This window comes from Manacus candei, unplaced genomic scaffold (genome assembly GCF_025592945.1).
Source record: "Manacus candei isolate 608988 ecotype Guabito, Panama unplaced genomic scaffold, ASM2559294v1 h1tg000003l, whole genome shotgun sequence".
Lineage (NCBI taxonomy): Eukaryota > Metazoa > Chordata > Aves > Passeriformes > Pipridae > Manacus > Manacus candei.
In genome coordinates, this window is record NW_026138051.1 from 15614902 (window position 1) to 15640310 (window position 25409).

At 38.1% G+C, this 25409-nt stretch overlaps 1 protein-coding gene across 2 annotated transcripts in view; it reads right to left on the minus strand.

Annotated features, from left to right (window-relative positions):
• KLHL4 (kelch like family member 4) overlaps positions 1–25409 on the minus strand; it is a 76058-nt gene that overhangs the window by 14227 nt on the left and 36422 nt on the right. Inside the window, exons 1-5 of one of the 2 annotated variants that reach the window (XM_051786095.1) lie at positions 23202–23297; positions 22146–22560; positions 3493–3663; positions 2919–3055; positions 2205–2401 (exon numbers count right to left, since the gene is read on the minus strand). In XM_051786095.1, coding sequence (XP_051642055.1) covers positions 2205–2401; positions 2919–3055; positions 3493–3663; positions 22146–22560; positions 23202–23229 — 948 coding nt within the window. In that variant the 5' untranslated portion in view covers positions 23230–23297. Of the gene's footprint in view, positions 1–2204; positions 2402–2918; positions 3056–3492; positions 3664–22145; positions 22561–23201; positions 23298–25409 lie in introns of those variants that run through there. The other variant, XM_051786105.1, reaches the window with a different exon arrangement.

The following is a 25409-nucleotide window of genomic DNA, read 5'->3' on the forward strand; positions in this document are numbered from 1 at the left end:
CCAGAAATGGCCACATGTATTTAATCCCCAGAGTTTACAAAGAATTATTTTTCATAAAAACAGTATATTGTAGAGTTGAGTTACAACAATATTAGAGTTGATATTAACATTTATTAAGTGTGCTTACTTTTCTAATTCAAAGGCAAAAAAGAAATTTGGTGAAGAGAGATGGCGGCTTAAGTTACTTGCAAAAAATTGAATATAGGAACTCATGTCTGCATTTCAAATATAATTTCTGCACCTGGGATTAATATATCTTCTTTGGGAACCAGATTGAAATAGGGCAGATGAAGAAATTTTAGTGATTGATGTGCTGTTTGTTTTCAGTGGTTTCTTTGCTTTCTGTATCTCTTCGAAGATGTAAATACAGAAGTGATTAAAGGAGATGTCAACTTTGGTCTGCTGTGCATATCCTGCTTTAATATTTTGTGACAATCAGAGAATAGGGACAGGAAGGCCAGTCCATTCTTAGTTACAAATATAGCACAAGATGTTTATCATAACCAGCTCTGTCTGCACAAAAAGAGACCAGGCAGGAAACTGTTAATACTTTACATCAGTGGTCAAAGTGGTTGAAGGGGAAGGCCTCCATTGTGCCTGGTTTTGTTGAATGGGTCTGGTGTTTATAGCTCATCATCTTCTAAAAATGTACCAGTCTCTATATTTACAGTACAACTTTCCCTAAGGTACACATTTTCAAGTGGTTGAGGTTGACATGAGACAAAACAGAATGTTTTATTTATCCTCCTCCACAACACTTGTGTGTTTATGCATTGTGATCTCTTATTCTCCAAAGTTATTTGTAATTTCGCTTCAAGGGTTTGAAAGAAAATTTTCTTTACATTTATTTCAGATTTCAGGTGCAGATTTCCTCTTCTGTCTCTAAGCTGTCAGGAGCTGCAAACTTGGTGGGTGGGCTTATGGCACACAAGGTCCTGTTTCATGGCAGCATTCTTGGTCTGTGTTGCATGAAAGGTGCAGGAGGTGGTTCTAGAGGTGGTAGAAGTTGATTTCAGGAAGAAGCAATATAAGGCTTATGCACAGTGCTGCTGAGTGTCATAGATTCATCCTGATCCTTCACACTAGAGAGTTCTTACAGACCCAACTGTCATTTCTGTGACACCCTGTTTCAAAGAATAGTAAAGGTTTGACTCCCAGGAAAGACTGGAGGATCCAAAAGGTTTAAAAAAATAGGAACAAAATAGGATCTCTTATTAAGTTATTAGGTTGTTAAGTCTTAGTATATGATTTTATTTCAGCTTTGCAGAAATCTGACCCATCAATTTGAAATGCTTACAGCTGACACTCGTGCTGGGGCTGCTGGGGGAAGAGAGGCAACAGTAAAGGGGGGGAAGTTTCTGATTTTGGCTGGTATAAAAAGGTGTGGAGCTGCAAGGACAACACTGTTATGGACAGGCTGAGTGAACATCTATCTTAAATGCTTTTTCTCAAATTTTAAAATATAAAAAGAGAGTAGATTGCTGCTAAACAAACCATTCATTACTGTGACAGGAAAGAGGACAACCAGTGCCCTCAACCCCCACACACCACTCACTTACTGCAGCATGTGGACGTGTACAATCTCTTGCTGGAGAGCACTGCATATTATGGAGCCTCTAAACTTGTTTTGACATACTGCACTAATATTTCAAGCATAAAGCTGCCATGTGTCTCCTAACAAGTAGTTCTTTTTATATCTATTTAGCTGTAGCAGTTGCTATTCTTCTTGTGTTTGAAGCTGTGATAGCACATCTTGTTGCCCTGAATATTTATCCCTCGACTTGGTTTCACAGCAAGTTATCTCGCTTTTCTGTTTCCCACGCTCTGAATATTCATTTCTTGCTTTGAGCCAGAGGAGGATTATGTTCCAGTCAAGGATGTGCTGCTTTTTAACATTCCAAATCTTTCCAATACGTTCTTTATTTTGACTTTTTTATGTCTGTCTCACCTTAAAATCAGCTTTAGAATTTTCTTTGTGTGTGGAATAAAGAGCGTAAGAATGGTCCATTGCTGTTTGACTCTAGAAAATAGCCATTTTAAGGCCCCTATTACATTTTTTGGCAGAAATAGGTACCACTCAGACTGCAAATTAAAGTTTGCTAAGTATGTCTTTACACAAGGCAAAATTCTGAAAAGGGAAACAACAGAAGTGAATATTTCTTTCCCTAATTATGATTGGAAAGCAACCAGCTTGTTCCCCTTACCATAGTGTACGTGTGTGCCACCTTCAGGAGCTCTGTGCAGCCCTGGGCATCTCCAAAGGAGCGGATCCCCAGGCAGTTGGAAGGATGGAGCTGCTTCATGAGGAAGTTGCAGCACACCTCAATAACCTGGGAGAGCTGGAGAAGGCACGCTGCAGACAGCAAACTTTCTATAGTGTCTTCTTTTAACTCCAGGATACCTGTGCAGTTTCCATACAGGGGAAAAAAAAAATTAAAATGTTGAGTAATTTTCCTTGTATATTCATTATTTGGAAGTTTGTCTCTCCCCGGTTCTTCTCTGGAAAGAAGTGTCCTGTGGTTCACAAATTCATTTTCCTTTCTTGCTGAAGGATTCTCTAAACATGTGTTTTAACAGACTTACAGGATTTGGTGGATTTTGAATACAGCAATTGGAACTTTTTTGTTGGAATTTTAACAGTGTTAGATCTGATTCGGTTAAAAAAAACCTAAGTAAAAAAAAAAATAAAGGTGTGATTAGAGAAAAACCTTTCCCAAAATGGGGCTCTGGGTAATGTGGTCTAGTAGAGGGGTGTCCCTGCCCACAGTAGGGCATTGGAACCAGATGATCTTTAAGGTCCCTTCCAACCCAAACTATTCTATGAAAATTCGTATATTAATTCATAAAAATATGTGTAATAAGTTTGTATAACTTCAGAACCAGAAGCTGGGAGATCCCAGGGAGAGAGGCAGAATTACCTGTGTAGGCGTAGCGCACCAGAGCTTTCAGAGCCTCGGGATCCACTCCCTCCATCTTGATCTCCTCCTGCTTTGCTTCTCTCACATCGTTAGTGAACATGGCAGCAAAGTAATCAGACACTGCACTTAGAACCAGCCTGGAAATAGAGCAGTTTGAGACAGCAAATGACATCCTAATCTCAATAGCAGGCAGAAAATTCAGTGTTGTTATGTCATAAATAGTGTGCACAACAGAAACATTATATTTAGCGTAGTATTCAAGTCTTACAGCAGCAAGTAATAAAGTTAAGAGAGTAATTAGTAATCTAATTTTCTCCCAAAGTGCTTGTTCAGGCAGATTTTCTTCACTGATCTTGCTGTAGTGTGACAGCAGCAAGAAGGGAAGACAGACAATGCCAGCGGTTTGTACTTGAGTTTCTTTCTAATGAAAATAAGAGGTATGAAACGTTGATTACATCAGATTGTTCCACACCAGTGGATGTCCTAATTATAGCAACTGCTCACTCATAGCTAAGCAGGGAAGGCATCAGCTGGAGATATCATGAAGCCACATCACCCATCCTGGGGGACGTACCTGTGCGCTGGAATCTTCTGGTCGCCGGCGATGAGCAGCACGTCACAGAGCTGCTTCTGCTGCAGGTAACTCTCCATCTTGCGGAACGTTTGCTCGGCGTGGTTCGTGCACTGGAAATACTCATCGGAGCCATTGGAGGGCATTCCCAGGGAGCTGCTGGTCGTGGACAGCCTGCCAGGGACAGAGGCACTATAAAGGCTCGTTGCGTTGATTTTTGTTCAAAAGGCAGCACAGAAATCATTAAAATTATAAAGCACTCGTGATTCTGGTCTTACCGTGCCGTCTTCCACCTTTTTCTGCTTCATGTCTAGAAGTTTTCATTCATAAGGCTGCACATAAACTGTAGTTTACTACACTTATCTGTAGTAGGTTGTTCCACTGACTTATTTTAACAGTTTTGCATCAGTGATCATTCACAAACAGAACACATCAAAACCAAACCTATTTTCCTGTGGTACTAAAAGCTAAAATATCTTTTGGTAGGAAATATTGGATATTACATTTCCCTGGGTCTTATTTCTCTTTCTCTTCTTACTTTGTGCATTAAATTACATTACTAAATAACAACGAATCTAAAGATAATTTCAGGAGGAGTATATAATTCTAGACAAATCACCAAATTGGAGGTTGATGGAATCAGTTCATTGTATGGCCTTTAGTATCTGAATGTAAATAATGAAGACAAAGTTCTCTGCCTTTCATGGAAATGTGCAATATAAATATATTCCTCCCACTCTAGAATTCTGTTAGCTCTTCCATTTATAAATACTCATCTTATTCTTTTCCAAACACAATTCCTTACCGCTTTTTAATATGGATTGGATTGCAGATTGAAACACCTTTTTGACATTCTCCTAGAAAAATATTTCTCTTTCTATTGATCTGTTTTTAGTAAAATAATAATGCATTTTTGATACAAATGCATTATATCACATGCATGTATATCACACCTTGAAAATGTTGCAATATTCAACACTATTTTAGCTAAAGATTATTTAGACAAACACGTTGTATTTAATTCAAATGTAAAGCACCTGTATTTTTTAAATTTCCAAGCCCAACTAGGATATAATGGCAGTTGGTTGACTAAATTTCCTGGTTGTCTTTGATACTATAAATGCTACTTCATAAGTGATTAGAAAAGATCTCTTAATGAAATTAATGTATTAAATTTAGCAGAATATTGGATTACATCCACAATTGAACATCTAGTTCAGAAAACAGAGAAAAAAAATGGTAAATAAAAGGGGTAAATCAGGTTGAATCAGTATTATACTTTTAATTACAAATACATTAAGATAGACCAAATCAGAGCTAGAAACTCACTGTCTTTCTTTTGAAGCTCTTTATTAGCAATTTCAAACCCATTTTATTTTACTTTATTTTTAAAGAAAAAGGGGCAAACCAAGTTCACCTATAATGTGTTTCCTTTGTAGTTTATGGCTTACAAAAATTAATTTGTCTCAGTGTGTTTAATGACTCTACTTTCTTATTTGTTTTCCTTCAATGCTTCATTGAAAATGAAGAAGCTGCAAAATTGGATTATATGCTCATTAGTTTTGCATCAGCTACTTGATGCCAAATTCATACTCTGTAACATTCCTGTTTTGCTATTTTTCTCTTAAGTTTTCTGTAATGATTCTCAGAAAATTATTTTTCTAAAAAATATCTCTTTCAGATTGATTATATCCACTCCTAAGTGTTGTATCTAAGCGTTGATGTTTGCAGAAATCAACTAAAATAATACTCAACCGTCCCTATTGCAACTAGACAGGACTAGTTGTGTGAAATCAATAATTCCCAGTAGTCTGTATATATCTGTGGTTAGAGAATCATTTTCGGGGGCCTGAAAGTTTAATTATTTCATTTAGTCCTGGGTACTTTTTTCACATGTTTTGTAGAGTCACATTTAACTACAGCAGAAATACCACCAATATAATTAATTATTTCAAAGGCAATGGTCTTCAGAGACTGAAAAATACTGGAAGCAAAAGAAAGTGCTCAATTAATATTAATAGATATTAATATTATAATTGCTGGTTTATCTTCAGCAGCTGGTTCAAAATGGTAGGTAAAATATATTATGGAAGGGGAAAATTAAATTCAAAGGTAAATATTTATTCTCCTTAGTGTATGACTGTCAAACTCAAATATTGACCTTCAGAATGTGGTAGTGGGTACCAGTGAACTAAAGAAGTCAGAGATTAAAGTATCTTAAAGGAAGAAGCCAGGAAATGTATCCTTGAGCTTTTATGTTGAATTTTATTAGTGAATGTAGCACGAAGACAGGCAAGGGAGCTCCAAGTGGGCAGGTAGGAATCCCTTTGCCTGTCAGATCCTGTTCTGCGTGGGATGGATTAATGTGCTGGGAATGGCACGTTAAGAGGACTCAAGGTTTCCTACTCAGAAAGGAATCAGGTGGCAGGTAGAGAAATGTCTGTTTCTATGAAATGTGTACAAGTTTGGACAAACAAAATCTGAATAAATATGAAGAATAAAAGTTTCCTACAGTACATTAGCAGTATGATGACCGAAGAATTAGTTATCCACACAATCAGGAGGGAAAATTATCAATGAATTGCTCTGAAGGATCAGGAACCCAAATTTCTTAATGTGATTTTTGCGTTAGTGTTCACTAGAACATGGAGTTGTGACAACACCATCAGCACTGTAATAATGGCTTAAAATGTGGTTTAGCCTAGAGAGAGAAATCTATATTTAGATTATTCCAAAGTAGCCAAGTTCTATTAATTTCATTTTAGGTAGAGAGCCAAGTGAAATAATTTCAGAGTTTTCCTGTAAGGATTTGTGAAGGATAGTGAAAATACGGTCCCATTTTTAAAAAGCAACATGGATTTTTGAAACAGATGATACAAACTGAAAACTTGAAGGGATACTCAAAAAGCATTAAGCGTCTAGATGATAAGAGGGACATAAATACTAGCCAGTATGGCTGGTCAGAATGAATCATGTCAGAACATTGTAGGTATTTTTTATACAAAATACCAAAGCTTACTGGGGAAAAAAAAGGAGTTGTCAAAAGTCATCTCGCCTTTTGGATGACTCCTGACACTATTTCACATGACATTTTCAAAATCGAGCTGGGCTGGCATGTTTTAAGTGTAACAAATATAAGAGGGATGAATAACTTGTTTATCCATGCTTGAAATTTCTCAGGGATTCACTTCCAAAGGCAGACAGAGTGCTGAAAGAATTCCAGGCAAATCCTGCTCCTGATGCTGCTTCATAGTTTTATTACAGAAAATCATATGATAGAAACAGAGTTTAGTTGTTACATGGATATATGATAGCAACACATTTAAATTCAGAGAGACATATTTGCCTTTGCCTCATTGACCTTTAGGTAAATTTTTACTTTTCCACGACCTGCTCCCACCTGTGTGTGAGTGTGTAATTACTTAAATGAAACACAGGTGAAGAAATGAGAGGTAACTGAGATTACACTGAACCTTGAGCAAGCTGGGACTCAGAAGTCGTGTGAGGAGGTAAAATTTCACCTTTTCTTAAGTCAGAATTAATGTAATGAGTTTTTTGATTCATTCTAGGCCTACAATTCTTTAAGTTTCTGAATTATGTAAAATTTATCTTCTGTCTTTGTGAAGTACTCTTCATTAACCAGCAGAGCACTCTTCTTTAATCAGTCTATAAAGGAAAATTTCACATTTCCTCATTATTTAATTAGAACGTGATAAAACATAAATGCCATTTATTTGCCATGTCCTTTTTTAAATTCAGTATGTTCTAAAGTGCCTCATTCGGTGTGACTGGGGCCAAAACCAGAAATTAAACCTGATGATAAGGAAGCTTAGAAGCCTAATATGGCAGGAAAACTGGGTGATTTGTTGGAGTGTTTTAATTTTGTTTTTGTTGATAAGGCTATTATTTATGTTTTTACGGTGACCACTTCTCTTCTTGGATATTTGTTGAATGGGTATTTGTTGAATGTATCTTTTTAACCTGCTATGATGTTTGTGAAATTCACTTTGATCAGATAACAGTTCAGTTACTGGTGTCACTTCCAGATTTGGGGTTGGGGTCACCTTCCCTCTGCACTGTCAATCCCACCAGCAGCACATGGGTACCAGTGAGGGACATGAGACACCCTCCAGACTTTATCACAGCTGGAAGCTTCAATGTGACTCCAGCAGTATGGGGCACTGTTTGTGCTTTAGCTGTGACAAGGCCTGAGAAAAAACTGCACCTTCATCAATTCAGTTTGTTTGTGCAGCAATATATACAATGCAACTCATCATTTTCCTTTTCTCTCATTTATTTTTGCTTATATAAGAAAAGTGCAGGCCCCCCCCAGACAGCTCTGCCTGTGCAGCTGTGTGAGCTCTGACCCTCTGTCTGCTGGGCAATGTCGTGGGGCTGGAGACTCAGAGGGTCTGTTTTGCTACATCAGTGATAGAGCTGCAACATCTGTTAGAGACAAACCAGCAGCTAGCTGAGAAATAAAATATTCCAGTTAGGAAGCCATTTCTGAACACAGGAAAAGCAGTGGTATAGTTGATGCACCTCTATTAATTGGTGCTGATAAAATTGTACCACATCAGTAATTGTCCCAAACTCTGCCTTGACATTTCTACTGCATTTGTCTCCTTTATTATTTACTCACTGCAGTGTGAAGGTTTTAGGGTACAGCCAAAAAACTTTGACCCAGAAGAGTGTGGGAAATTGTACTGTGTGTTGACAACTGATTTAACCATTTCCTGTAGAAGCCAGAAGTGTTTCCCTGCATGGTAAGATTGTGTGTCTGGCATGGTGAATCAATATTAAGTCGTTGTACACTGGAATTTACCATGCAAGGAATGTAAACCCTGAGGAATACTTATTGTCTTGGTTAGCAGAGATTCCAACAGCACAACAGCAGTCATCACTGCAGTGCATGATTTCCACTTTCACATTTGTATGACATGAGTGTGTTCGAGGAAAATTAAAAGTCATGAAGTAGAAATTCAGTAAGGCTGAGCACTTCTTGCTCAACTTCCTTGTAGCCAGTGATAATCTTTCTAAAGAACAAAAAAAATGACGTGACCAGAAGGCATGATATAGCACTATTTGGAGCTGTCAAAATGTACAAAATGAAAAATAATAGCTAAATGCTGGATAGGAGCCTGTGGCATTTTTAGTTAGAGGACATAAAAAACAAAATACAAGCCAATGGCAAAAAAACTTTGGTTTTCACTCCAAGCCTGACTATTGACAGATGAAGCTAATTAACTCTGAGTTTCTTACTTCATTAAGCACCTTTCAGAAAGACTCCTGATGGGAGAGATTGTGGGGAAGAAGACCTGCTTTATGCTCTCCCCTTTTACTGCTGTTGGCTAAAATGGAACAAAGGGGAGCTTGAGAGATACGTTAAATGTACCCCCACCAGCTGAAGGCACCACTTCAGGTTCTACTTTGTGACACTTACACAGTCATGTAAAATTCTATGGGCTTGTTCCAAAATATGTCCTCACCTGTTTCAGCTGATCTGTACCTCATTCAAGGCTAAACACTGCTGCAATGGGGGGAAAAATGTGGGGTTTAACCTATTCAACCAGTGTGCTCTGTCCTAATTACAGATTTATTAGAAAAGAGTGACAGAGGTGTGTAAAGGTCTGCTCAGCCTCACAGGTAGAAAGAACATGTGCGAGGTAAATGAAGTGTTCTATTCTACCAGGTTTTGTCTGCTACATAATTTTATCTGTGGTCAATTCCTTCCTTCTTTATTTGTGTAATTGTACCCTGTGTTTCCCTCTGTTACAGCCAAATATTTCTATGTGTTCATAGGTACAGACAACTTGATAAGTATCCTCCAGCTCATTGTTACCTTCTTGTTTTCTGTCTCAGAAAACATAAATATAAGTCTGGGAAGATAATTGAATAACTTACGCTATTGTATTCATTTCTGGCTCAATTGAGGGGATTTTCTTTCAGATTGGTACAATCCAACCAAAATTCAGTGAATGCCCTTCCATATTTACTGGAAGGAATTGTTAATGTTATAAAGACTATTGTGCTTTATCTTTTCTTCTTACCCTTTGTCACTGACCTTCACTTTTTTTACTACCTAAGAATATTCATTATTGTGTGCATTTTTGCTAATGTCAGGAATTAATATCCACTGAACATCTATTGTTCTTGCTCAGAAAAGTAAGTTTTTGAGAGAGCAACTTACAGAAATTTTTTAGGGAGGAAACTTCTGTTCATGAGTCCACAGCACCTTTCTAAGACAGAAGGAGAATTGTCTTTGCCACTTTTACAGATGGGATTTTAGGTTTGCTTTTATTTGACAATATCAAGTGTATTTAACACTGTTTCTGACAACATGTCTTAGTAAAACCTGTATTCTTGATACCATTAGTGGCATTTATCCAAAAATAGTGATAACTGCTCCAAGGAGCCAGGTCTGTGTCAGCCTCAGCTCACTGAAATTGAATTGGAATAAAAACATGAAATCTAAATAAAAGTCATACACTAAATCAAAAGAAAAATAAAGACTGAAAGTCTGTTACTGATATGAATTGTGGAAAATATTGTTTATAGTATTACTATGACAGACTTTTTCCTGGAGTGGTATTCATTATTGTAGGCTGGAGAGAGGCAAAAATTGCATTGTAATGTGATCTTGCAGAAAATAACAGAGCAACTTCATTGCATTTATTCAATAAAATATGTCTTACAGCTTTGCTGAGGTTGTAATATAGCAATAACTAAATGAAGCATGTGATAATATGCTATAATATCTAGTCTGGAGAGAAGACACAAATCTTCCCTTAGATTGGTTTTCTGCCTCCTGAAGAAGGAATTGATTATTTAGGCTGCTTGCAATCTGTGTTGTTTCAGTGAAAATATGTTGCAAGATATGCCTCAGGCTGTTCCCATGTTTTAGGATCTCCATCCTTAGAGGGTTATCAAGACCCAACTGGACAAAGTTCAGGGCAACCTGGGCTGATATCACAGCTGGCTGTGCTTTGGGCAGGGGTTGGGCTGGAGACCTCCTGAGATCTCTTCCAGTCCGAATTTTCCTATGATCCTATGGTCATGTGACTCCCAAAAATTTAAAATCTGAATGAAGGTATTAATAAATTTAATGAGGATTTAAAATCTAAAGGAAAAAGTCTTTAAGTAGTTAAGGCAAACACTTATCTGTTCCCATCTCAATGTTTTAAGGGTGGTCTGAAAGCACTGATGCTCCTTTCTGTGGAAATTATTATGCTCCAGTTTCTCCTTTGGAAAGTTTCTGATACAGTTTTCTCTTATGGTTGTAGGAAACTACTAATAGTTATTTAATCTTTGTGCAATATCAAATGTTCTATTGTGTTACCACTGGCTCTGTTTCCCCCAGCAAGATGAAATGAGAGCTAATCAAATATTTTAGAGGTACTCAGCCTTTCCTGCCACCTTTTGCTAAAAAGTGTCTTCTGAGAACCTCTTCATGGAATAAAATTGATTTTCCCTCCAAATTCAATGTGAAATTCAATTATTAAATTGAACGGGCAAAGCTGTAACTGTATTTCTGTTACTTCTGGGTCAAGACCCTTTTTTACTGGGGTTTTACCTTTCTGTCTTGCCATGAGTGTACAGACCACTTACTGCATTGCAAGTCCTTCCTCCAAGTAATCTTCATTAGAAATTGGTCTTCCATTAGAGAGAGTACTTGGGATATAGGAAAATTGAAAGGACCTCAGCAACAGTTTATAGAATAAAAAAGTAACAGATGAGAAAATTGTAAATCTATAAATTAGAAGTTTCACATTTAAGCTATTTCATTCTCCAAAATTATTTTAAATTATGGTTATGATTGCAAGCTACTCATTAGAAAAGGTAAAAAATTGTAGCTTTTACCATCAATTGATTTACGAACTGTCATAGCAGTAGCCAGTAAAAGTGGAATCACAGCCTTTATTTGATGGCTTGACATGTGGGGAACAACAAAAGATGTTTTAGGAACTCTAGAGACTCAAAACAACTTGTGTAAATTTCAAGGTGACATATGAGCCTGATGTATTTTGTTTAAATATATAAGGAAATTATTTCAGATGGAGAACAAAAGCTCAGTAGAGTGTTAGTAAACACAGCAGAGCTCTCCTGCTCCACTGAATAGGCCAAACTGTCCCTCCAATCCTGATTTTGTTCTTTTATTAGTTGTGGAAAATTCAGCTTTGGATTCATTTATAACATCAAGTGGAAAAGTGTAAGGAAACTTTGAACAGCCAACGACTAATTGAGCTCCATTTGAGTGAAGCAATAAGAGGCACACAACTCTCCTGCTTTGTGGCATCCCATGGGAGCTTCATGCTGAGCGACTTTCTCAGCATATTGTACCAACAGGCCATCCTAAATTTTGTTTATAGGTGAATTTGGGATCCTTCCAGTGAATGAAAAAACAAATAAGATGAAAAAAATTAGTCCTGAGTTACAGCTTTGTTCCATTCTGTGCTTGTCTCACTGATTCAGTGTTCTGATTGAACAGCCTGGCTCCTGCAGGATCACCAGGCTGGAGCTTCCCAGGAATCTGTCTTGCACTGCTGCTAAATCCACTGTGACAAGCTCTACCAGCAGACTGTGTTGGCTGCATTGCTGGGGGATTTTACTGGGTCAGGCATCTCAGACAGAAAGATCAAAAGTCCATCCTAAGCCTCTGTCCCAGCACACAGAAGGGGGTGAGGGTAACTTATGGCACAGGAGAGAATTTCTGCCTTTACAGGGAGCTTTCTGTAAACTGAACAATGAGCTGGACAGACTGGAGACAGTTTTCTGTGAGTGACCCCTGTGAGACAGTCCTGAAAATCATGACCCAGAACAAGCATTTTCATCTTTAAATGCTTTTTACAAAGTATTGTTCTAAGAGTACATTTGGTTTAAAACTCTTGATATAATCATAGTACAGCATTTGCACATGTTCTGATTTGCATTTCAGGACCCAGAAAAGCACAGAATTCCCTGGTGTAAGGGGAAAAATAGAGAACTTTCTACAGAAAGCTGTAGTTGGGGTCTGAGCCCTCCCACCCTCTCGACAGAGAGGCAGGTGCATCCCTGATCCCAACAGGCTGCAGCTGCCCCCCATGCTGGCACCTAGCTGGGCACTGAGGAGATAAAGCAGGGCACTGTGACAGTAAACCCTGTATGGAGCAGGTTGTAGGATATGTTTTGGCAAGTCACATCTGCCCCAGGGTCAAAAGGGTGGCCAGAAATTGTGGTATCAGAGCTGACCTTTCTCCTTGTACTTTCACTGCGTAGATGGCAAAGGCAAATCTCTTGCTCTGTGTAGATGACTGTCTAAAACATGAACTCAAATGGAAAAACATTAAGGTAATGTTCAAACAAATATCTTCAGTCTAAAAACAGGGATTCAATTGCACAGCTTTTGATTTCTCACCGTAGTCACATCACAAACAGAACAAGCTTCCACCAAAGACACTGAACATGACTAAGATAGAATTACAGGGATATTTTTGTCTGCCTATGTGTATATGTGCATCTCTATTTCTTCACCTTCTACAGTGCTCTGAAATGGTATGACATGGAGACACAGAGCTTTCCTGAGCATCTGTGCTAAATGAACACTGTAAAAGAGGTTTCCCTAGCAACACAAACCATATGTAATAGCCTAAAATAGCTTTTCTCCAACTCCTAGGATTTCTTAGTGGTTTGCTCACAATTTCCATTTAAATCAAGGTGTATTTGCCCACTTCAAAAAGGTTCTTCATTTTCTCAACTTCTATTAAAACGAACAGGCTTTGAAAACCCTTATTTCTTGCAAGAATGCCTCCCTTCCTCTTGACTTCTAATTTGTCAGGTAAACTGAAGCATGGCAAATGGTGACAGTTGTAGTCCACTTTCTCAAATCTATTGCCTTTGTTTGCTGTTCAAAACATTTTATTATAAGGATACTGATGTCTACTTAGTGTAGCGGGAAAGTTCCAGTTAAAGTAATAGACTGATTTTTGTGATATTAGTATAATGAGAAGATAAACTGTGCAACTATAGAATATAATGAATCAGTCATACTGCACCTGAATTCCACTTTGCATCTGTGTGGCAGTTTGCAGTCAAATTCAGATAACTGAAAACCCTGCTCAGTTCTTACTGTGTTCCTTGGAAAATACTCTCTTTAGCATGAGTAAACAGTGATACCAAGAGGTTGAGTGATTTCTCCAAGTTAACAGAAGAAGCAGGTGAAAATTTTGGGATATAATCCATGGATACTGATTTTCAGATCCTTGTCATAAAGTTTAAAAGGTAGAAATTAAATCAAGTGATAATATGCAGGTAAGAAATCTAGACTTTTGTCTCAAGGTTTTCAACTGAAGAAAGGATCAGGTATCAGGTATTGCTTCCTTTTCCACTAAATATGTTTATTTAGCCTAAATGTGTTTTAGTTGAGAAAGCAAAAGAGCAAACTTTTAATCCTGTGCACTCCATGTGTTGTTTCAGTGCTGAATTAAGGCAGCCTCGTGCAACTGCAAACCACAGCATGAGAATACAGTGCCCATTTCCTGCCTAATATTTTTAAACTCTAGTCATTTAGACGTTATATCATATATTTCAACCTCTAATGAAGGCAGGGTGTTCCTTTAAATCTTTTTAGTTCTCCTCCTTGTTCCCTGTGAGCAGCAGGCAGGACAAATTCTGATTTGTCCTATAGAATGGAAACAGTTACTACAATGAAGTCAAAGGTGTTTTATGCTCCTAATTATTGGATAGACCCAGGCTCTTTGCTCTTCTTCTTTCTATTCTAGTTCACTTTGAACTGAGCTCTCCCTGTTAAGTGTTTGCTTCCAAAAGGAGGGAAGGGGGTGGGCTGGGAGCAGATTTGCTGTCAGAGCTGTGTGGGACATTCCTGTGCTGGTGCATCTGTTGGTGGAGTCACTGAGGTGGAGTCTGATGTCACAGAGGAGGAAATTTGGATAGAACTTTGTTTTAGAGATTTTTTCTGAAGTTTTTCCTGTGCTTATCTTAAGCTCTTTCTGTGAACCCCAACAGTACTTGAGCTTCATTTTTGTATCTATTTTACCTGCATAACAACAGGTATGCCCTACACGAGCCATATTCTTTATATTATCACCTGATATAGTCATTCCCTAAATATAATATCATTATTTTATCCTAGCAGAATGAAAGGAGCTAAACCAAACTGGTCTATATTGTGTTAACTTTGTTGTTTGACTGTAACAAACAAATCCCTTTAATTTTGAAAAGTGAAAGATTTCAGTAATGTTCATTATTAGAGTATTTCAAAGTAAACAATAGGCTCTTCCAAGGGTGAAAATAAATAGTTCCTTTCTTTCAGAACTCTCTGGCTACAACTTTCAAACCCAGCAAACCCTGTCCCTCTTTTCCAAGAATGCTTCAACAGCCACAGATTTCTTGTTGATCTTTCAATTGCATGTGCTCAGTGTGTCTGTAAAAACTGCTCTGCATGGGGCATATGTGTTTAATCATCTCCTTAACTTTTTCTGGAGACATTAAGAGGCGATTTTAAGACCAGTAATAACTCTTTAAAAAGTAATTTAACAGCTGTCTTTGCTGAGAGGGAGCTCTATGGAGTGAAAATGAGAAGATAATTGAATCATAAAAAAATTGTTTTGAAATGAATGGAATTGTCCTACTTTCTTAAATTACTATTAAATGGTATTTTTTTTCCCTTGCCTGTAATAACTCATCTTTGAAAGCTAGGCATGTTAAATGTAGGCCTGTAAAATATTGTGTGTTTCTAGTAAGCCATATTATTTCTCATTTTAGCTTTCTTGGTGGGTGAACAGAGTTAGACTTGATGACATTCAGAGGTTCTTTTCAGCTTAAATTTTTCTATTATTCTATTTATGCAGCTATGAAAAAAATATTTTGAATAAATATCCACTCCTTCTTCAGGGTGAATATAAAATACAAACCTACTTATCCCTTTCATCTTTAATAGTGTTTCAGCCCACTTAGATTTCACATACTTTTTGCTTTTTCAAGTTCTTCAGAAAATGTCATAATAGGAGATGAGAGTAGGAATAAAATCTGAGGATGCCTTTGAGACATATTGATTCTAATTTCTGTAGCAAAAGCTCTTGTATGAGGCCAAAGAGTTTGTTAAGTCAGAATCAATTCATTGGTCACTGTTCATTGATTACTAACTGCTGGGAAAAATGTGTTTCTCCTCTTAGATTTTAGTGCTGCATCAAATACCACTTACTATAACTTTATAGATTTTCTACAGTTAGCAAACATTAGATAACAAATTTTCTTGGTTACTCCTACCCATAATTTTCAACCAGTTGGGAGTGGATTTCCATATAATTCTATTAAAACTCAGCTTGATGTTCGCTGAGTAGCTCGTGTGCTACACATGCCTTAGTTCAGTTCAGACCTGCAACCAAAGGGATCTCTGGCACTTGCAGATGCAGCATCACAGTGATTCCAGTGGCTGTTCCCCAGTCACCATTCCCTGGAATGTCCCCTCAATCCCTGCTGCCATCAGCTCTTCCACCCCACTAAAGCCTTGCAGGGCCACGTGGACCGTTCTAGCAGCACCTCTGAGAGATCAGCTACAAAATCTTGCATAATCCATTTCAAATGCCTCCAGTTTCAAATTCATATTTTGACCTTCAGCTAAAGATCATTCCTAGAAGACAATTAGTTTTTCCTTGTCCCCTGGTAGCATTGAAGCATTTTGGTTATCCACAACAGACTTGCATAAAATCACCTTTTATAAATATACTCCTTAAATAGGCATTAAATTGCTATAAGTGCTAAAGAAACTGCAAAATTTTCCTCAAGACACAAACATAATTTCTTTTTCTAGTTGTTAACTCTTGCCAAATTCTACAGTTAAAAGTAATATAATTATTATTTCTAAGCACTGAGAAATAAGAGAGAAGATTAACAGTCAGCAAGAATTTGCCAAGAACAACATGTCCAAGCAAATTGAAGTGCTTCATTAATAGGTTTTAGTAGACATTATGGAGAACAGAAAAGAAGTGGTTGCCATTTATATCTTGGGCATGAGAATATTTGACACTGTCTCAGAGAGGACTAAGTTCAACCTGAAGGACTGTTTGGAGTAAACCATTATGGAATGAGTGAGAAACTGGTTTAAAATCATGCTACTAAAGTAATTATCAATGGTTCATTGACCAATAGGGAGGTAAATCAAATGGGGTTCCTAAGGAACTTAGCACTGAAGTTCCACTACAGCTTCTCATAATGTTTCTGAATTACTTGAAGGGAGGAAGAAATAAAGAGATATCTCTGATAGGAACTGAATTACAGTTGAAGATCCTGCCAAACTGAGAGCTGCAAGTGTATTTGGGCATAGGATCAGAACTGAATATTAAATCAGTAAATAAGAACTGGATATTAACTCAGCCAATTGGAGACATTATCTGAAACATGAAATGAAATCCATTTGTGCAAAGTACTGTTTTTGGGAACAATAATTGCAAAAATGTACAGATGGTTTGGGAACAGGTCTTTGGTACATGGGCAGGAGTTTCACATGAATCACAAGCCAGTCATGAGCAATAGCAGCATGTTGTTGAGAAAAAAACCCAGAACAACAACTGAACAGGATATTCAAACAGATTTTTAGTCAGGATGACACATAAGTAATCCAGCTCTGCACTAGAATTGCCAGACTCCAACAGGAACACATCCAGATCTGTCCCCAGTACTGCAAGTGCAGACAGACAGGCTGGGGACACACAGGACAGCAATGAAAATATCCTGCCTGTCAGACATGGGGCTTCTGAAAAAAGACTGCAAGAATTGCAGCTCTTTAGACTCACAGCAATTTTCAAACATATGAACAAATTGTGTAAAGAGGGATAGTGTGGGAATAAAAGGCATAAGGGGAACAATATGCTACCTATGTCTATCAGGGAAAGATCAACGAAATAAGGAGCTTAAATTGTATTACAGGTAACCAAGGAAGCACCTAAACATAACTGATCCAACTTTGTCACAGTGTTGTCTGACTAGATGTCCAATATTATTTACATTTTTAAACCTTTTATTTGTTCAAGTTGAGATTTTTTGAAAGCTTTTTTTCAAAATTCTGGAGATTCAGTAAAAATAAATCTGAAGTAATTTTGTTTTAGCAACAAAGGCTGCTGTGCTGTGAGATTAGGAATCATCAGTTCTAAACTTTTACTTTGTGCATCAGAGATGGTTCATGGAGCTGAATTCTTACTCATGAGGGGGAAATAGTGTCACGATGTTCCACTGAATGCAGCACTCTGTCATCTCCTCTGCACAGGGCACATCACAGTCCTTCCAATCCCTGGGGCCTTGTGATTCATTGTCAGTCATTCTCGTGTAGGTGGTAGGACTGTTTATTTGGATACCCAGAACTGTGCTCTTAGTGCCAAAAACCTGCTTGGACCAGTGGTTTCATAGAATAATTCACACATTCCACTCTCACCAGGAAAATGATCACCTGTTTTCTTTTTTGGAAGCTGTCTTTTGTATTGACAAATTAGGCAGGCATCACTTCAATGAGCTTCTGTTGCAAACTTTGGAGGACTTGGTGATTGTGGAGTATAATGACTCTCCCCAGTAAAATGCTCAGGAGAAAAAAAAACCTTGACAACATCTGTACCCTGTGCCACATTAGGTAACCAAAAAAACAGCAGCCTAGGAGCAAGAAACTGGGGTCAGGTCCTGCACACTGATTTATTTTTTTTTTTCATTTCCACCTTTTCAGTATCTTCTAGGATACTGCAACAACTAAAAGGGTATTTTTCCTCGTGGTACCTTCATTTCACACTAGAACGTGAGCCAAGACTGTCATCTGCTGCTGGAATTAAAAATAGAACTCAAGGGAAAACCCTCACATAGGGGATAACACCCAAAATAGTCACGTACACGTATGTGTGTGTATATGTCTGTGAGAGACAGTGAGGGAAACAGTCTGATAGCTATTTTCATATGGCTAAAAAAAAAAGAAAAAACAAGAGTTTTCAAGCCTTAAGGTGAGCTATCAAATAGCTGTACATCAAAAATAATGACCACAGAAAAGCATTGCCTTTGGGAGGATACTCCTCCCAAGTTCTCTCTTTCCATGTGCATCAGTACCAACTGCTTGGATTATGACATCCAAAGATTCTATTACAATTAATTAGAAGTATATTTTGTCTCATATGGAAAATTAGAAAGCATATGTCTTTAGCAAAACTGGAGTTTGTCCCAAACTAGAGTTTGTCAGCAATTTTTCAGCCATAAAATTAGGGGGAAAAAAATGCATAAGAGAAAAATGATGAATGGATGATCCATTCATTAGTGAAATCTAACTGCCTTTGGGCAACTAGGAAATGAGCCTCACACATACTTCACCAGCACACATGGTGTACAATAGTATAGTTATGGAATCACAAACCTAGCAGGGACACAGAAATGGATGTGGCAGAGTAGCATAATGTAATAAACGCTGGGCACAGTCTCACAGGCAAAGGTCAACACAGTCAGGCCTGTGAGTCCAGACTTTATCTAGGGGAGTAATCAAAGTAATTCATTTTCATGATTCTTCTTGTCAGGAGGCTCCAGTTCTCTGTCAGTTTGTGTGTTCAGTGTGTGTTCAAGTGTTGCACACAAGAGCAAAGTTTTTGTCGACTGTCAAGCAAAATCTAACACTCAAATCCTCCCAGTTCATGCTGATGTCTCTGGACACTGTCAGATCACTTTCTTTGAAAGAAGTGGGAGTGCTTCAAGGTCTCCCTGATAGAGGAGACTGAATCTCAAAAGGTTGCATCCAGAGATGGTCCTCAACAGCTAAAATGCACAACCCTTCACAGCTCAGCCCTCTGAACTAGCAGTAATTCACAGGTTATCTTCCATGTGCTCTTTCAGAGTTCACTAAGCTCCTTCTTTAAGCCAAATCTGAAACCTTTGAAGGTTTTCACTCTTCGTTGACATGGCCATACTCTGCAGGTTTAGCTTTCTGATCATCCCAGTAATACCAGAAAATTTTATAGTGGGAAATATACTGTACAAAAAAAACAAAATTATCTGGTAGCTATTCAGGTTTTAGGCAGTTGCTGTGCTTTTCACCTGTGTACAGGTCCCAATCCTCATTCAAGGAGTAGATTAGTGAGAATCAGGTCAGTAAAAATATCTTGTCCACTGCTCTTTTTTTTTCCAAACTATAGATGTAACTTCCATAAGGGAGCAGGTCCTATCATTTTAGGTGCTTCTAGTTTGGTACCTGTTGAGCCTGTTCCCTGAGCAACACTGACAAGACAGTCCCCAGGCACACTGGGAGCTGTCCTTACCCTTGTGCCAATAAGACATTTATTCATCTGTTATGACTTAGCAGGTATTGGTTAGTCACAACTGGCTGCTGTTTGGACAAAACTAAGGAGTTTTGGTCACTTAAGCCCTCATTTATTTGTTATTTGTCATGGGAAATTATTCATGAGCAAGCCTATGGGTCAGAAGGGTTCCTTTAAGTCTTGCACTATTTAATTTGGGTACAGGAATACCAAACTGGATTGAAGAAAGCAGAAACAAGCATATTGATGATCAGGTATGCAAAATGGAACTGTTGTCTGGGACTTTTTCCTCCTCAATCAACAACCCTTATTTCATCAAACCCCAGGGTGCTCTCTGTATCACTGGTAGCATTGAATCCTAGGGCTTTTAGAGAAAGACATCTCAAGTTTTCTGAAGAAATTCAGAATACTGGTTTTGTGTTTCCAAAGTTTTTTCCTAGGAAGCATTAAGCTGCTAGGAGAAATTGCTTTCATACTCTGCTCAAGTTGAGGTATTGGCCAGATTTTCTCTCCCTCTCTACTATTTTCAGTGTCCAAGTGACACACAGCAGTGTCCTGCTGTATAGTCCACCTGAAAATTAGACTTCTAGAGGCAGAGGCCACCTGTCTGTATTGGAGACAACCCCTTTGAAGGTACAGTGCTTTCATGGCATAAAAGGCAAATATGTCTTTGTTGCCCTCAGGTCTGGATGTGAAAGAGCATTTGGCTGTAATAACTCATTCTGTGGTGTCTTTAGTGGTGAGAGAAGAAGGATTCAGGGGACCCTGCCAATGCCTGATTGTTCGGGTGTGTTTTAACGTACAACACACACAGAAAGCTTTTACTGAAAACTTCAAAACACCCCTTATTTGAACAGAACAGTATATGATATGCACATTCCCCAAAACTATTCTAAAAGCTGCACATTTAAACAGCTCAAGAGCAGAACTTTAATTTGGATGAATATGAAGGCACAAAACTTAAGGAGGTCTAAGCAGAAACTTTATGTATAGCTGGAGAAAATGTCACATCTTACTTTAGAAGACAGTGGTTTATTATTACCTCCCAAACTGAATTGATTAGGCTTTTTATACCTCCTTCTTCACCTGATATAGAACCTTGTTTTGTTGAATAAGTGTTCCTTATTTTTCTGTTCCTTATTTTTCTTCAAGCTGAATTGACTTTCTTTCTAAGGTGGTTAAAATTACCTTTATTTCAGGGAATTTTTACTATCATCCAGAATGGTGTACTATGAGAATGCTGCTTACACATTCCAAACTAGTACTCTTGTAAACATACAGAACTCCCACAGTCCCACCTCACTGCTTTTATTCTGTAATGATTTTATCCAGTACATATTGACTGCTAGGACTGTTTTCCAAATGACATTTTGGAATGCAGATTTTTCTGTTCACTCTGCAGATGTTCCCTACAGCAGATGCACAACTTGAAAAATAATAACTGCTAAAAATACACAAGCTGCCAGCTTGGTTTGCACTGAGAGAAACTATAACTTCAGCTAAGATAGATTTGTATTTAAATGCAATGTAAGAAATTTGAATTATTCCCGAAGACTAGTGGCAATCTCATCAAATGGTGCAAATAATCACATTATAAATGCTTAATTTGAGTCCAAGGTGGGGTGAAGGTGGGGTAAAGTTGTTGCTGCATAAGCTAAAAATGCCAAAACAGTTTTGTAAAAGAAATCATAAAAAATGCTTAATCAAACAGCTGGTGTTAATATGTTATTCTCTGGTATTCACTACTTAAAAATAGCTCTTTGTGCTTACACCTTTAAGGTCTCATAGCTGTAATGTTTTTTCACCTGACCTTGCAGAAAATATTTGTCTTAGTATACTAAACAAGCTGTGAAAGTACTGAGATTTAAAAAAAACCTTTAAAAAAAGCAAATAATGATGCTTCCTTTCCACTTAGTTCAAGGTTAATTTTACTTGTCAGGAAGGCAGTGAAATAAAAGCAGTGAGAATTTTGAGAGATGGTTGGCAACCACACACCCTGTGCACCTCCAGCAGTTCCCATTTGTCAAAGTTGCACCCATTGATAAAGTCAGAATGAGGACAGGATTTCAGGAGGCTCCTTTTTTCATTGCACTTACACATAATACATCAAGAGAAAAAATTAGTATGCTAATTTGACAAACTGGCAGATTATCTTTTTATGGCAGAGTTATGAAATGAGGTACCTTAAGCAAAGATCAAAATTTCATGACAATGTTTCCGTTCTTTTTTTTAATGTGAAAGTGTTCCTATTCATTTGAGTGTGGGTGTGCACATATATAAAGTGAGATTAATGCAGTAAGGAACTCTGGCTAAAAACAAAGACAGTTTCAGGGAATAACTTGGATACGAGTCTGTCTTTCAAAGAGCAGACTTTAAAACTCCTACCTCTCTGCAGATTCATCTGTATTTTCTTCTGTGATCATCTGCAACTCCTGTGAGGTTTTACTTGAATCTTCTTTACCACAGTTTTCCTCTGTGCCCGTTTTGGGAATATCCTCATTTGCTCGGAGCTGTTCTATGAGGTTTTGTTGATGCCAGGCTTGAATAGATCGGTGGTGCACCGGGGTTGGACCTGGCACGGGGGCCAGTATGTTGTGGTGGACAGGGCTGCTGTTCTTCTTCAGCCCATTTCTGTCCCGAGAGTGGTTCTTCAACCTGTTCTGCACCGGTGTCCCTCTGTGCTCATATCCTTCCTGCTGATGGCAGCCCCCCGTGCCTGTGGAGCCTTGCGAGGGGTGACTGAACCACCTCCAGCGGAGCCTCAGGATCTGCTTCACATCAAACTCTTTCTTTCCAGATACTGACATTTTTTTCAAGGAAGGAAAAAAAAAAAAAAAAAAGACAAAAGCCTATTCTTTTAGGAAGGAAATGGATTCTTTGTTATCTCTTGTGTTTCAACTCCTCTTCTTAAGAAAAGGCAACAAAAGAACAAATACCGGTAGCTCTCTCCCTCTCTCTTCTGATTAATACACTGCAAGCTCTCCCAGGCGATGCTGAGCTGCTGCTAACTGTATAGGTGGGAATCCATACTGACAGGATGATGAGGTCAGACCTTAAACAAGTAAATCAGCTTAGCACAGGAAAGCAGCAACCATAACACTACCCAGCTGCCAGGCTTACACACTCCCAGCACTATAGCGCGGCTCTAATATATAACCCAGCCTCACATGATCCTCAGGGATCCGGAGCTGCAACTTAAGATGCAGGGAAGCACATCCAAATAAAGTGACAAGACTTTCTATCTACCTCACAGCGTTTTCCATCAAGCCTGCTAATGAGCAATGCTGCATTCCACAGAAGATTTGGAGAGGATTCTTTTAGGCAGATTTTTGGTAACGAGTCACTGTGGAACTATCCTGCAGCTCGTTTCCTTAAGGGTTTGCATTTGTTTCTCTTGCTATGTAAAATTCCTACAAATGGCCTCAGTGTGGTAGCACTTACCTAAAGGAGAGGCAGCGTTTGAATACATGATGCAGAACTGGATGTATTTTCTCACCTACAGAAAGATTTCTCAATATAATTGCAGGGGGATGAGAAGAGAGGGAGGGAGCTCAGGAAAATCGGAGATGTGCTCCCTGAATGACTGTATCTGTGGAAAACACAGTTTCCTGGCTAAGTGCCTGTGTAAACACCCTTTCCCATCCTGCTCTCAATTTCTCACGGACACTGAAATGCTTGTGATATTTTTTTGAAAATACCTTTCTTTGCTTTCTTTTGATAGTGTACACTGTAACATGTTTCCAGCAAATTTACGAGAGGATATGTATTCCTTCCCATCCCTTGGTTACTAGGCAGGGCTCTGAGAACTGTTCGTGTTGTGTTTGGAAATAATGTACACAGAATGTTTGCATGTGCAAATTGAAGATAAATAAACGAACTGAGTTTTTTTTATTATGTTATATTCTCCAAGGTTTGCTGCTGATGACCTCCCCAGCTGCAAGCAGCAATAGAAAAAACTGCAACACAGAGTCAATAGAACAGGATTCAGAGCTAAAGGAGGGTACCCCTTTCTAAGATATCTTCTTACTTCTCCAGATCTTTTCATGATAACTTCCTTTTTCTCCGTCTTTGCTGTGAATTTTTCTTCTTTTTTTACCTCAGCTCTACTGACAGGATGTTGAACCTTGAAATAATAAAATCTACCTTTCTTTTCTTTTTTGGCTGCATATAATACAAACAGAGAAATGTGAAGTAGAGTTTTGAGGGGGAAAAAAAAAAGTGTAGGACTAAGGAATCATCAGCCTTTATGCTGGGCTCTCCAGCTCCTGTCCTATTCATGGTTTTCAAGTAAATGATATGCAGCATTATGGACTGGATGGATGTGAGAGAAATTGCAGGATGAGGGAAGAACAGTAAAATAATTGACAGGTTTTATACTATATAGATACATAGAGGGAAAGACTTTGTACAAAAGAAAACCTCTTTGAAGCAGTTGCCCATAAAAGGCAGAAAGGAAGAAGTTGAGGAAAGATTTGACAGACGTAGTCAATGCATATTTGTTGCTAGAGAGAACATTGAAGCTGAGCTGTGGCAATTAAATGTACATTACCCAGACTTCCCTTTATGTGTTATGGGAATAGCTAGAAACTAGAAAACCTGTTCAATTTCTAATAAGTCATATTAAGGAGAAGGTATATAAAAGCCTGTTCATGCATTTCGTATGGGGGTTCTATTTAAGCTTGTTGAGAATATAAGTTAATAAAGAAGCCACTCCCAAACTTCAGGGATTCAAGAGAATTTACATGGAGTGAATGGATAAGTAAAAAGTCTGGGCATTGGGTAAGAGAGATTACCATATGTCCAGTAGTCAGTGTAAAAAGTTTTTGAGACATAAGTGTTTCAGGTATTTTTTGTTGCATTACGACTGTAGGTATTTAATGCAATGTTCCCTGACTTTTCAATTTCAACCTACACACCTATGGAGGTTATTCTTTTCAGCTTCATACAAGTAATGAGACAGTGGTATCTATATATATTCCTCAGGATTGCCTACCTGGCAATCTGACATCTATTTTAAGGAGGGAATCTCTATATACCAAGTTAATGAAATAATTTATGATGAAGTCTTGTAGAGGTGGACAGAGAACACGGTTTCTCGCTCCTATTTAATCAGGTCATTGAGCTATCTCAGCAGCTCTGTCAGCTCCTCTTAGCAACAGCTCTGATACATTTAATCCATATTTTTTCACCATGTCACAAAGCTTCTGTCATTTTCCTTTCCTTAAATCCCTTTTGCAGAAGTCATCTTTTACTCCAAGATATCATCAGAAGTGTATTTCCTGAATTTTACTGGAGAATGTACAAACAGCACTTCTTTTTGTTGAATTCCTGCTAACTCAGTACATGTTTTAGCAGATGTAAAGTGTGTTTAGCTAAAATTAATATAGTAAAACTGGACATTTGCTGAAGAGACTGTCTTACTCAAACAGTCAGCTTGAGTCAGCACAGAATATGTTTCAGGTAGAGCATAAGTAGATTATTTTTCACCCAGCTTTTTACTGTTCTGGCTAAAATTTCAATGTGCTATACTAGGACAGTATAAATGATTTGATACCCCAAAACTTCAGGCCTGAAATTATTAGAAGTGGGTATGTGGCATATGTATGTAGAAACCTGGTGCAGCTTTATGCCACACACCTGCTTTTAATC